At 31.5% G+C, this 12,166-nt stretch overlaps 2 protein-coding genes across 2 annotated transcripts; one reads left to right on the plus strand and one right to left on the minus strand.

The window, feature by feature from the left end:
• Positions 1-2,510: 2,510 nt before the first annotated feature.
• LOC140971130 (actin-97-like) lies at positions 2,511-5,541 on the minus strand. The gene is made up of 5 exons (XM_073433221.1): positions 5,359-5,541; positions 4,437-4,503; positions 3,928-4,321; positions 2,985-3,598; positions 2,511-2,848 (listed from the first exon to the last, which is right to left on the minus strand). The coding sequence occupies exons 2-5, from the start codon at positions 4,494-4,496 to the stop codon at positions 2,783-2,785; spliced, it is 1,134 nt and encodes a 377-aa protein (XP_073289322.1). The 5' UTR covers positions 4,497-4,503; positions 5,359-5,541; the 3' UTR covers positions 2,511-2,782.
• A 4,000-nt stretch (positions 5,542-9,541) lies between these two features.
• On the plus strand, positions 9,542-10,745 carry LOC140960959 (uncharacterized). The gene has a single exon (XM_073419287.1). It carries the CDS (start codon positions 9,852-9,854, stop codon positions 10,359-10,361), a length of 510 nt encoding a protein of 169 aa, XP_073275388.1. The 5' UTR covers positions 9,542-9,851; the 3' UTR covers positions 10,362-10,745.
• Positions 10,746-12,166: the final 1,421 nt, after the last annotated feature.

The raw sequence follows: 12,166 nt of genomic DNA on the forward strand, positions 1-12,166 counted from the left end.
TGACATAAAAAATAATAATTTTTCGTTGATGACCCATATAGAATATCCGTTTCACAAAATTGACACGTAAAACAGTCTCACATAAGTTTTTGTGTTTTTCAAATATGAGTTGAACAATTATTTTTATCCGGTGATTATTTTTAATATATAAAAAAAGAAAAAAAAAGAAAAGAAAAATGAGACAATCAATAATGCATACAAAGCAACAAAGGCAAAGTTGACCTAGACGAGCAGACAAGAAATTACGTTGCATGAGGTTTATAAATTGATTAGTTAGAAGATATGATGCATATATGTAGAAAACTGTAATAAGCTGTTGTTTATGTCACCAAAAAGTTATTTAAAAGAAAATAAATAATGCACCCGCCTTTATAATTATTATTGAGACAATTGGTAGTGGTTTTGTTGTGTCTGACCTATGCCAATATAATTTTTAGGTTGAAATTTCCAAACCCAAAATTTTGGGCTATCACCATCATTTCAAGTCTAACATGCTATTGTTGGAACCAGTTTTTTGATGGCGATTGTCCTCTCATCTAATATTTGACTAAAAGATACAAAAAATTTGGCAAAAATCATGTTGGGTGCTAGGAGACCGATCCATACGTGGAGCTTGAATTGTTGTACGGTCAAAAACAAATTTGGGTTGTATTATTTTTATTAGTTATAATTTTTGATAAAACAACAAGCGTTCGATTTTAAAAAACTTATAAGACATTATTATAAAATAATCCTGACCTAGCTGAATGTACTGAATGCAACCTTAAAGTTACCTAATTTAATTAATAAATTAGGTGACAAGTGAACACTAAAAACATCTACTATTATGTTTAAAAGCATTAGATATTAGACGTGGGTTATGTCACGTTGCAATTATCATGTCTCAACAAATCTTTTGTATTATTTTATGTTTGGAGAGATTTTGCATAATACAGAGGATTTGAAATCAATATTAATTTCAATATTTTACCACACCTAGTTCGATTATGATGTAATCGATCTAAAATTGTATTTAACTTGGGCAATTAAAAATTCTAAATGAAAAACATATAGTATCTCTATGTCTTCTGAAAATTTCATCTAATATTTAGGAAAATTGAAATTTAGATCTTGTATATTTCATTATTTGTAATTTTGATACTTTATGTTGTCGAAATTCAATTGTAATTATTTATTTTTGTTTTTTTAATGAAATTATGTTCATTTTTTCGACATGATATTTATGTGAAGCTGAGATGACGTCAAAGTGTCGCTTACGTATGCGGTGCCACATCTATAGTACAATAAAGAATGATCAAAATTACAAAAATATTGAAATATACATGACTACAACTCAAATTTAACAATGTAAAATTTTAAATTTACAAATAGACAAATATAGCATAGACGAAAATCACAATTTACCCCTAAATTTAATTTATCAAAATCAGGTTTCTTGCAAGATGTGTCATACGAAACTTCTCGACCTCAATTTTTAATACTAGTCAAGAATAAATCGAAGCAAGGACGAATGCTATAATCTATTGTCATAATGGTTAAAGTCAGAAGAAAGAGAGTGCACGAAGACAGCTAATGGCTATTTTAAATTTGATTTTACAATGATATTTGAGACTTGTTGATTCCTCTAAATTAATCAAAAAATTTAAAGTCAAACCTCATCGGGCTTCAATTTTATTAAGAAAATCCCTCAAAATGGAGTGAAGATCACGATCAATTGGTCTAAGATATTGCAATTGATTGGTTCTCTTCAAATATTAATCTCTCATATTTCTTTAAAATAATTTTCAACGTTGAATTTTTTTACATAATAAAAATTAATATACGTGGGTTATGTGCACTCCATATTTATATATAAAGAAAACTCTTTAGTCTTAAAAAAATCTAATCATTATTGATTTTTTTAAAAAAATCTTATCGTTGTTAATAATGACTCAATAAATATGTTATTACCTTAGCTGTGAAACCACAAGTTACCCTCCAATTAACACAGAATAACTTTGTTTATTGAGATTTAAAATATAACAAATTTTAAAATGCGTAGAAATTTCAATTTCTTGTTCATTAGAAAATAGTATTTAATTTTTTACCCACCTTATTTTAAAATCTTGATTGCATCAATCATCATAAAATATCCTGACCTCTTCAAAAATCATATGAATAATTCCGACCTTTTTTTTTTCTTTTCTAAATCATATGAATATATTAATATTTTTTTTAAAAAAAGGGTTCAATATGGATAAACTTTCAAAAACATTTAACCCTAATTTTTTATTTTTAAATTAAGTCAACGCACTGGATTAGTCAGATGGGCAAACAAATTAAAATAGAGCAAACAGGACTTTTCTCTTTGAAGCCCCAAACTACCCTGAAGAAGCCCGATAGCAATGTGAATTGTTTAGCAGCTCAGCTTTTTTGGCTATTATTAATTTTGTTCAAAAAAACCTGTAAATTATATTTTATTATATTATAAGTTAAAACAATATACAAATTTGATCTAAACAATGATAATACACAAAATTTATAACTACTAATCACTTAGGAAAATATAAAGTCCCAAGTATTATTTTTGCAAATGAAAATACAAAATACAATTCCAACGTTTGATGATCCTCCAGAATACAAAATAACAAAACACAACAAAGGCAACATTTTTATGCTGCAAAAGCAATCCAACACAAAACAAAATGGATATTTCAAACTATAGTTAGAAATTGAGAATAAGAAACGCAATCTTTATCTTCTTACCAGACAAAGACTGATAATCAGGAGACTCTGAAATGTTTCAGAAACATTTCCTGTGCACAATTGAAGGGCCGGATTCATCGTACTCTGCTTTCGCTATCCACATCTGTAGTTAATGAATCAAATATAAATCTCGGATCAGTAATGCATGTATAAAATACATCAAACAAAGTCTAAAACGTGCTAGTGTGGCTCGTGTTGTTCTGCGTGTTCACTTGTGTTTGATTGCCACACGAGATTACCTGCTGGAAAGTACTGAGGGATGCCAAGATCGACCCTCCGATCCAAACACTATATTTCCTTTCCGGCGGAGCTACAACCTTAATCTTCATGCTACTAGGAGCAAGGGCAGTGATTTCTTTACTCATTCTATCAGCAATACCGGGAAACATGGTAGACCCACCACTCAGCACAATGTTTCCGTACAGATCCTTTCTGATATCAACGTCACATTTCATAATAGAATTGTATGTTGTCTCGTGGATACCAGCAGCTTCCATTCCAATCATGGAGGGTTGGAAAAGGACCTCAGGGCATCTGAAACGCTCGTTGCCAATGGTGATAACTTGCCCATCTGGCAACTCAAAGTTCTTCTCAATGCTGGAGCTTGTTTTTGCTAATTCCATTTCCTGCTCAAAATCAAGAGCAATGTACGCCAGCTTCTCTTTCATGTCCCTCACAATTTCCTTCTCAGCTGATGTGGAGAATGTGTACCCACGCTCTGTGAGGATTTTCGCGAACTGCTCAGTGAGGTCACGACCAGCAAGATCAAGTCGAAGAATAGCATGTGGAAGAGCATATCCTTCATAAATGGGGACCGTATGACTCACACCATCACCAGAGTCCATGACGATGCCTGCACGAAAGAAAGTGATTACAATAAACGAGAAACGGGAAAATAAAAAGTAACTAGACATACATCCCTGCTGATACCAAACAGCAAAAAAGGTACTTCTCAACTATATAACAAGATTCATAGAAGACAGTGGATGGTTAGAGTTGAACTTTACTATCGCATACGTCTAAGACTTGCAATGCCATATTCAGCGTGTACTCGATTTACAAAATTGATCTTTGAAATCGACTAACAAGTGGTACAACCGCTAGCACGGTGTTCATCTGAGAAATGCAATAATTATTCGGCATGTACTCCATCTGAAAAAATGAAACCGGAAATCGACTTACCTGTGGTACGACCACTAGCATACAGGGACAGGACAGCCTGTATGGCGACATACATGGCAGGGGAGTTGAAGGTTTCAAACATAATCTGGGTCATCTTCTCCCTATTGGCCTTTGGATTGAGAGGTGCCTCAGTGAGGAGAATTGGGTGCTCTTCAGGGGCAACACGGAGTTCATTGTAGAATGTGTGATGCCAGATCTTCTCCATGTCATCCCAGTTACTAACGATGCCATGCTCAATGGGGTACTTCAAAGTAAGAATACCACGCTTGGACTGGGCCTCATCCCCAACATATGCATCTTTCTGCCCCATGCCAACCATCACACCTGTGTGACGCGGGCGGCCTATAATGCTGGGGAACACAGCCCTTGGAGCATCATCTCCAGCAAACCCAGCCTAAAATATCATCAAGTCAGCCCTCAACATAAATATTCAATTTATATGAAATCAACCCCTGTTGACAGAGTATCTCGTTTGATGCAAAGTGGGATTTCAGGACAAAAGTTGTTACCTTGACCATTCCAGTTCCATTATCACAAACAAGTGGTTGAATGTCCTCTCCGTCTGCCATTTATTACCTGCGGGCAAGCAAAAAGTATAAATCATTGAAAGATTACAAGGCTGATGCAACATTTTAGTTGTCATAAAAATTCTTTTCGATGTTCAGCCACAATAATTACTCATACAAGATGATAAATTCGCTGTACTTTTAGCAGATATCAAGATCTGCATGACGAACAATCTCCCAGTTTCTCGGTGCAAACAAATGCTATTTGATGCACAACCGGTAAATCCTAAAGACATTAACATGCATACCAGCATAATGTAAAAGAAGTAATGTAATTGCTTATCACCGAGAAACACGAGCTCAAAATACCCTTTTCGCAAAACAGTACGACAAGGAATTGCAGTTGTAAACTATTTTTCCCCGTTCCTATTTTTTTTATATGTGATACCAAATACCTTTAAATCCCAATCAACAATAATTTTCATCCCACTCCTCAAAGAAACTATAGCACATAATATTCATTCAATTACCCACGTCTGTTTCTTTGAATAAGATTATCATCTCATACAAATATCACCAGTCTCTAGTATAACAAAGAAAACTCTCTACTCACATAGCAACACATTTTGTACACGTACAGCTCTATCCATTAAAATCTGTATAATAATTCATCCCAGAAAAGATAAAACCCGGATCAAACAGATCATAAATCGCATCAAAATAAAGAAAGGGAAAATGCACTGCAAGCAAACAAATGAATGAATAATCGCACAAAAAATGAAATAAGGAGAAAAAAGGAACAATTTTTTTTAAAAAAACGATCAACCTCGTCATCAGATTCACCTGATCAGAGATCTAATACGTGAACACACATACAAAAAAATGTATGAGAAGTTAAAAAAAAAAAAACAGAGAATGCGATCACCTTGTTTGGGTGATTTCAACAGAGCCCTAAAAACGGAGGAAGAATAATAAAAATGATTGGGGAAGGAATTGGATTTGATGGCGAATGTATTGGTGTTGCTGTTTCCACAAATTAAGCGCCTAACGATTCAAAAATGGGAATGAGTGAACGCAAATGAAATGCAAATGCGAAGGAAATTAAAGCGACCTTTAAATGCACCTACACTCTCGCTTTATCAATTGACTGACTCTCTTTTATTCTCATCCAAACACTTTTTTTTTATATACGAAATTTTTTTTTTAAAATAAAAATTGATAATATCATATATAAAAATCGTGCTCGAAAAAAAGCTGCAGCTTTGCACGTGTTATGTAATGGATACGGGCGGATTGAACAAATTGGACATTGCGCATTTCATCGCAAACAAAACGAATATGAATAAAACTATTTCGAAAATTATGATAGATAAGCCAACTTACCAAATGAAATGAAAGAGCTTAAATTCGACACTTATAATTGACTAGCCATGATTATCGGATTGAATTAATACTATAGCTTTATATTTATATCCTATATTTAATAATAATAATAATAATAATAATAATAATAATTTTATTTAATTAAAATAATAATAAAAATAAATTTTAATATATAAAAATATATTAAAAAAACTATTTTCCACTACTTTTACAACATCACATTCTTTTTTATAATTATTTATCATAATAAATACAGACATATAAACTTTAAACTTCAATTATTGTATTTTATCTAAACATCTTAGCAACTTACTAATAAAATAAGATTATACATTTTTAAAGCTTAAAAAAATAGCTCACAAGATACAAAAATTATAAAATATTTTAAATAAGTTTAGCCAACATCATCAAAATTAATAATACGTAATTTTGCATTTTGTTTTTGTTGACAGTAAAAATCTACTCGGTTAAAAATCGATCAAGAGATTGTCTTTAATAGAAGAAAAATCATTTTAATATAAAAAAAATTAGAGATAAATATAAACAGTAAAAGTCCAAATGTTCTTCCTTCAAATGTTAATCGAAAAGATATTGCAGGAAATTTTCTTTAGAAAAAAATAATTAACAAATGCTTTACCTATAATTTCCTTTACAAATATCTGAAAATGAGTGGGCAAACCCAAATCTTTAATTTTTTTTTATATATAAAAAAGAACCATAATATTTTTTTTTAAAAAAATTAATTTCCAAGAGGTGGATTACAGTGGAGAACTGAGAACATGCCTGCCCTTGTACTCTACTCCAAGACACTAATCAAAAGATACACATCCTTTTCTTTCTTTTTTCTCAAGTCTTTGATTTGCTAGCAATTCCTCATTTTTTATTTTTGTGGGAAAAAAAATATTATGTTTGGGTCATCGTGCTATCAGGAGGTACAACACCCATGATAATTTTCATATCATTACTATTATGAAAGTGCATGCATCTTGAATCATTTCTCCGATGCAAATGGATCCAATATGACGTGGATATTGTTGACTGTGTCTGATGACATATCATATTAGCGTTTTTGAAAAAAGATTACATTTTTTTTAAAAAAATTTCAAATTAATATATTAAAATTGTAAATTAATCAACAATATGACAAAAACCGAAAAACGTGTGGATTACGTGAGAAAATTGTAATTTCCAACAATAGGATAGATCATCTAGGGATAAAAGAATTTAACCAATTTGCGACTCATTGGGCTTTTAGACATAAAATAGACGAAATCAGACAAGACATAAGGCTAGGTTGGTGACATAAGATTTCTTGCAAGGGAACAGATTATGATGTAATTTTATTCCATCAGCAACGTTAGAAGTAATTAGATTATTTCTTGCATGTGTTGTATTTAATAATTTTATACCTTTTCAAATAGATGTTAAAACTGAATTCTCAATGGAAAATTTCTAGAAAAATATTATGTCAAATAGCTCCCCTGTTTAAATATTATTCAAGTTTAATTTGTGTTTAGAGATTATATAAAGGAAATATAATCAAATTGATCCGGTAAGTTTGTATTTGTTTTTTATCAGCTACTAGTCAAAATTTGGTCCTTGGTCAGTTTTTTTTTTTTTTTTTTTTTTAGTCTTGACAAGCCAAAGTGTTACGTGACACTAGACAACTCAATAAAACTAAATTTTGTCTACTTAAATTGTGATACCCTTGTCCCATATCAAAAAAATCAAAGATTTAAAATGAGTTTATAATGACTTAAAATGGACTTCTTGGGTTAATCATTTTCGTAAAACGAGGACGAATACGAAATAGTTACTATAGGAGCCCATTGTGCATTCACGCAGGCGGGCCCGAGCTCGAGGCGTGACATTAATCACCAAAATCGAAAATATGCCAACTATAACAGGTCCCGAACTTGAATATTTTCCCTAATATAAAACGGCCTTTTGTGGTTTAAAACAAACAGCATGGGACATGTCATGATACATTACCAAAATTCCTTGGTAAACATGCTGTTTCTACGGGATCTTAGATACCGTTCCTTTTAATTTAGTTTGAAAACAACAATGATTATATTTTATTTATTCAAATTTATGCTGATGACCGAATCCCTCGCCGCGGAATCCGAAATATGAATACAATAGTTACAGTACAATAACTAAAACAGTATCTTATAGATAGAAACATAACACTAAACGAAAGCATTATATTATTGGAAGTATAGATATGGTAAATGTATAAACAAAAACCATTAAACTAAACATAGGAAGTTTGCGACTTCTCGCATTGCAAAGTTTGCAACTTCTCGCATGGAAGCTAAGTAAGCTCATTGCAGGTGGTTTTCATGCACATGTGAGATATTACAGTAGCCTTGAGTATTAGTTTGCAAAATTTTCCTGAGTAAGAAGGGATCTTTCCATTTTAAGGTGGGAAAAATGTTGTCTCACCCTTCTAAAGATGAGCACTTTTTCAGTTATGAATGCGATATAAATGATGAGGTACAAAGATGCCATCATATATTGATTGAGAGTCAAAAAGTATTTATTATAATGAATATGGGTCAGCTTATTCGACTGTGTATTGAAGGGACATTATATCGCCAAGAAGTGGAAAGAGGTTGTTGAAGCACCAAAATTAATAGGGATGGACCACTTGTGTTCTTAAAGTTTTTTTTCCCTTTTTTATTGCAATCTTTGAAATTAATTTTTTAGTCTTGAAAAAAAATATCTTATTAGTCCTGAATTAAATATATTTTAAAAAACTACATTTCAAAGATTTTTATGACAAATAGAAAATTGCATATATTTTTTTGTGCATTTTCATTTTTACCAGTTTCTGAACTATATTGTCAGATTTCAACATTAGTCATCTGTACTTGTTTTTTTGGTAGTTTTATGTCTTTTTTCGACATGACACTGATCTAGCACTAATACAGTACTGACATATGTAGTGTACATATTATAACTTTTTATGAAAAATGATTAAAATTGACAAAAATCGAAAGACAATAGATTAATACCAAACATCGATAATATAGATGATCAAAATCACAAAAAATAAACATACATAGCCAAAATTGTTTCCCAAAAAAGTATCAAACAAAAATATATAGTTACATTTAGATTTTATAACTCCACGATTTATTTTTATTTTTGAGAAAGCATCCGATTGGTTTAGTTGGCTTGAGGGGTGCATGATTAATTTCTAACAGAAAACTACTACTTTAGACGGCAGGCCAGCTCCACAGGCTTCCACATGGCTTGTTCTTTGAATTCATCAATAAAATTATTTTCTTTAAATAGTCAAACTATTTTTTCTTCACTTGAATAAATTATCTCTCGAATAATACAAATTTAAATGCCAATCATAAGATTTGATGATCCAATCGAAATTTATGTTCGAAGAAAATAATAATTAATCTAGTATGGCGGCAATAATAATTCAATGTTGTCAAAGAAATGTGCCATTAATAAATAACAGAAAATATAATCTCCGTAAAATACTAGTATATGTGTGTGTCTTTGTGCACAGATATAAAATAATGTTTATATCAACACAACTAACGTACGTCCATGCCCACATGGATGTGAGAGTGACGGTAGCTTCGATGCTACATGGGACACTGCTCCACATAATTTGGATGAAAAAAATTCACAAACATATGTGATTTAAAAAAAATTAGTGAACTTCGTATATGTTTGATTAAATTTGTGTTCTTCATGTAGGATGGAATCAACCGACAGTGACTTATTAAAATATTACTAAAGAGTTAGTGTGCATCGGATCCCTCGCCAATACCGTACTTTACTGTTTGAAAGCCTCCACTCCTCGCTTTCGTTCCACTCATTCCTCTCTCTTTCTATCTCTATCTTCTTGCATAGGTCGCCATATTTTTCGACCCAAAAATGGAGAGAATTTTTTCGCAATAAATGATCATTCTGCTCGTGTACAGAGATCTGAATCATTATAGCGTAAAATTACACTGTCTCTTGCTTGTCATCTTCAATAATTTGCCATTTTAATTTTTTTCCTCGATGTACTCAGAAATCGACCAGTTCTCTTCGTTTTTGAGGGGTATGTCTGATAGCAGAGATAACCATCAACAAGATTTCCTTGTAAAACAACAAGAAGAAGGGAAAACATTGCGGTTAGAAAACCCTGAATCTTGCCAAGAAATTGAGTCAGAATCTGTTCAAGAAAATAAGGAAGAGATTCTTGAGAGGGATACCGATCATTGTGAAGAAAAAAGAGAGGCAAATAATGCAGAAAATGAACCAGAAAATTCAGTACCAGGAGATGATGACGATGGGTTCAAGACTCCAACTTCCTCAGACCACAAAATCCCGGCGATCACACAGTGCCCGCCGCCGCCGAGGAAGATCCGAACACAGCCGTCGAAAAGCAAGAGGAAAGCCTCAACCGACAGAGCTCGCCGGAACCTCCGATTCGATGAATTGGTGGAGGTTGGATCGATTTTCCTGCCGGCGCGTGACGAAGATGAACTTGGAAGCAAAAGATCAAGAAAGGTCACCGAGAGTGGTTAATTGTTGCATTAGCTCAGCTAATGGTGAGAATTTAACTCAAATATGAAAGCCCATTGATCTCTCTTTACTATTTACATTATTGTTGATATTTTAAAAAAAAAAATACATGTGTGAGTGGAAGATAAAATTATAATTTTAAATTAAATTCAAAACAATATATTATTCATTTATTCAGAATCATTGCAGGGAGGAAATTTTGGGATGTATATTAAAATTTAAAAATATTTTTATATAATTCAAAATATATAGATATAATGCAATATCGGTCAAAATAATGAAATAGATGCAAAGTATCTGAAATTACAGCTCAAGAGTAGGCAAAGAATAGGTGACCAAAAAGATTTGTGAGGTGGACTCCCAACTTTTGCAATCCAGGTATCATGTTTGTATGTATATGTATATGTTAGCACAAAAGCAGTTCAATTCTAAATCAGTGGATAAAATATAACCTTATATATGATAATTTAATATTTTATAACTCAAAATAAATTAAGTGAGAAAATATTATTAAAAAGTATTTATGTTAGAAGAAAATGAAAAATGGTGGATTATTAAATTTTAGCTTTTTCTTTTCTTCTTTTTTCGAATCATTCGAAATTACAAATTAGTAGATGTTTATACAAAAAATTTGAGCCATAAGCTCACGCGTTGCGGATTTAACGAATACCCGAGAGAGAACCGATGACCACTCTTCTCTAAAAAGAACCGAAAATAACATGAAGTTTGCTTTGAAAGGAGAACCGCAAGTATTTTGCTTTGGAAGAGAATAATTGATAAGAATATATGTCCATTTAGAAAATTTAAAAAATCACACAAGTAACCTCAAGCAATTAATACAGTGTACTTGTTAAAGTTATTATAATATAGTAAAAATAAATGCACACTTGAAGCTTCTTAATTTTGGGAAATTTATATTTTTGCGTGAATGACAGAACCTTAAAAAAATCAACAAGTATATCTACTTTGAGTGATAGGATTATTAAATTGGTTGGATATGATGTGTAATAGTAATTGATTGATAATAATTAATGTTTACTTTTATTTATTAAGAATATGATTGATATTATGATTAAATGATAATTACATTTTTATCCTTCAGTCGTACAATTTTTTGGTAATTAATTTTGACCTTTAACAAAAATATCTCAATTTAATCATCATCTTTGATAAAGTCAGGTCAATGTCTGTGTTATATCAAAGGGAATTTTAAAAAGGATGGTTGAAGTTCATGGCTAAATGCATGCACACTATAATAAAATTGACTTTTCGCAGACGCGCATTGAGCTAATATTAACATAATATTGTGTACACGTACGGTTAATGCGTTGATTGTATCATGGATATGGTATGTGATGTTTTCTGTTTTAATTTCATAATTTGGAAAGTTTAAAAGATTTGCGTGTTATATACTCTAATAATTCCAGTTAATTGACATATGTTTCTTTGAATATACGTTTTATTCATACGTTTTCAATCATTTTTGCATGTCCACGTCGAGTGCAACTTGATCCAGGAATTTTACATTTGATTACAAATGAATTGCATGACCAAATGTATCGAACGACTTGATCTTATATATCCTAATATTTTTCCGTCGATTAAATTATTTTAACTAGAAAATTTTGCACAATGACCACGAGTCTCACGCTTCAAACCCAGAATATGGCATCATTAGTGCTATAATATATTTTAAAAACAATAAGTCTCAAAATATAGAAATGATCAAAAAAATAATTTATTTATTCATCAAAAATTCTAGCTAGGTCGGTTTACAATCTAGCTATAACAACAGAGTGCATATATAC

The sequence above is a fragment of the Primulina huaijiensis genome, chromosome 2 (assembly GCF_012295235.1).
Source record: "Primulina huaijiensis isolate GDHJ02 chromosome 2, ASM1229523v2, whole genome shotgun sequence".
Lineage (NCBI taxonomy): Eukaryota > Viridiplantae > Streptophyta > Magnoliopsida > Lamiales > Gesneriaceae > Primulina > Primulina huaijiensis.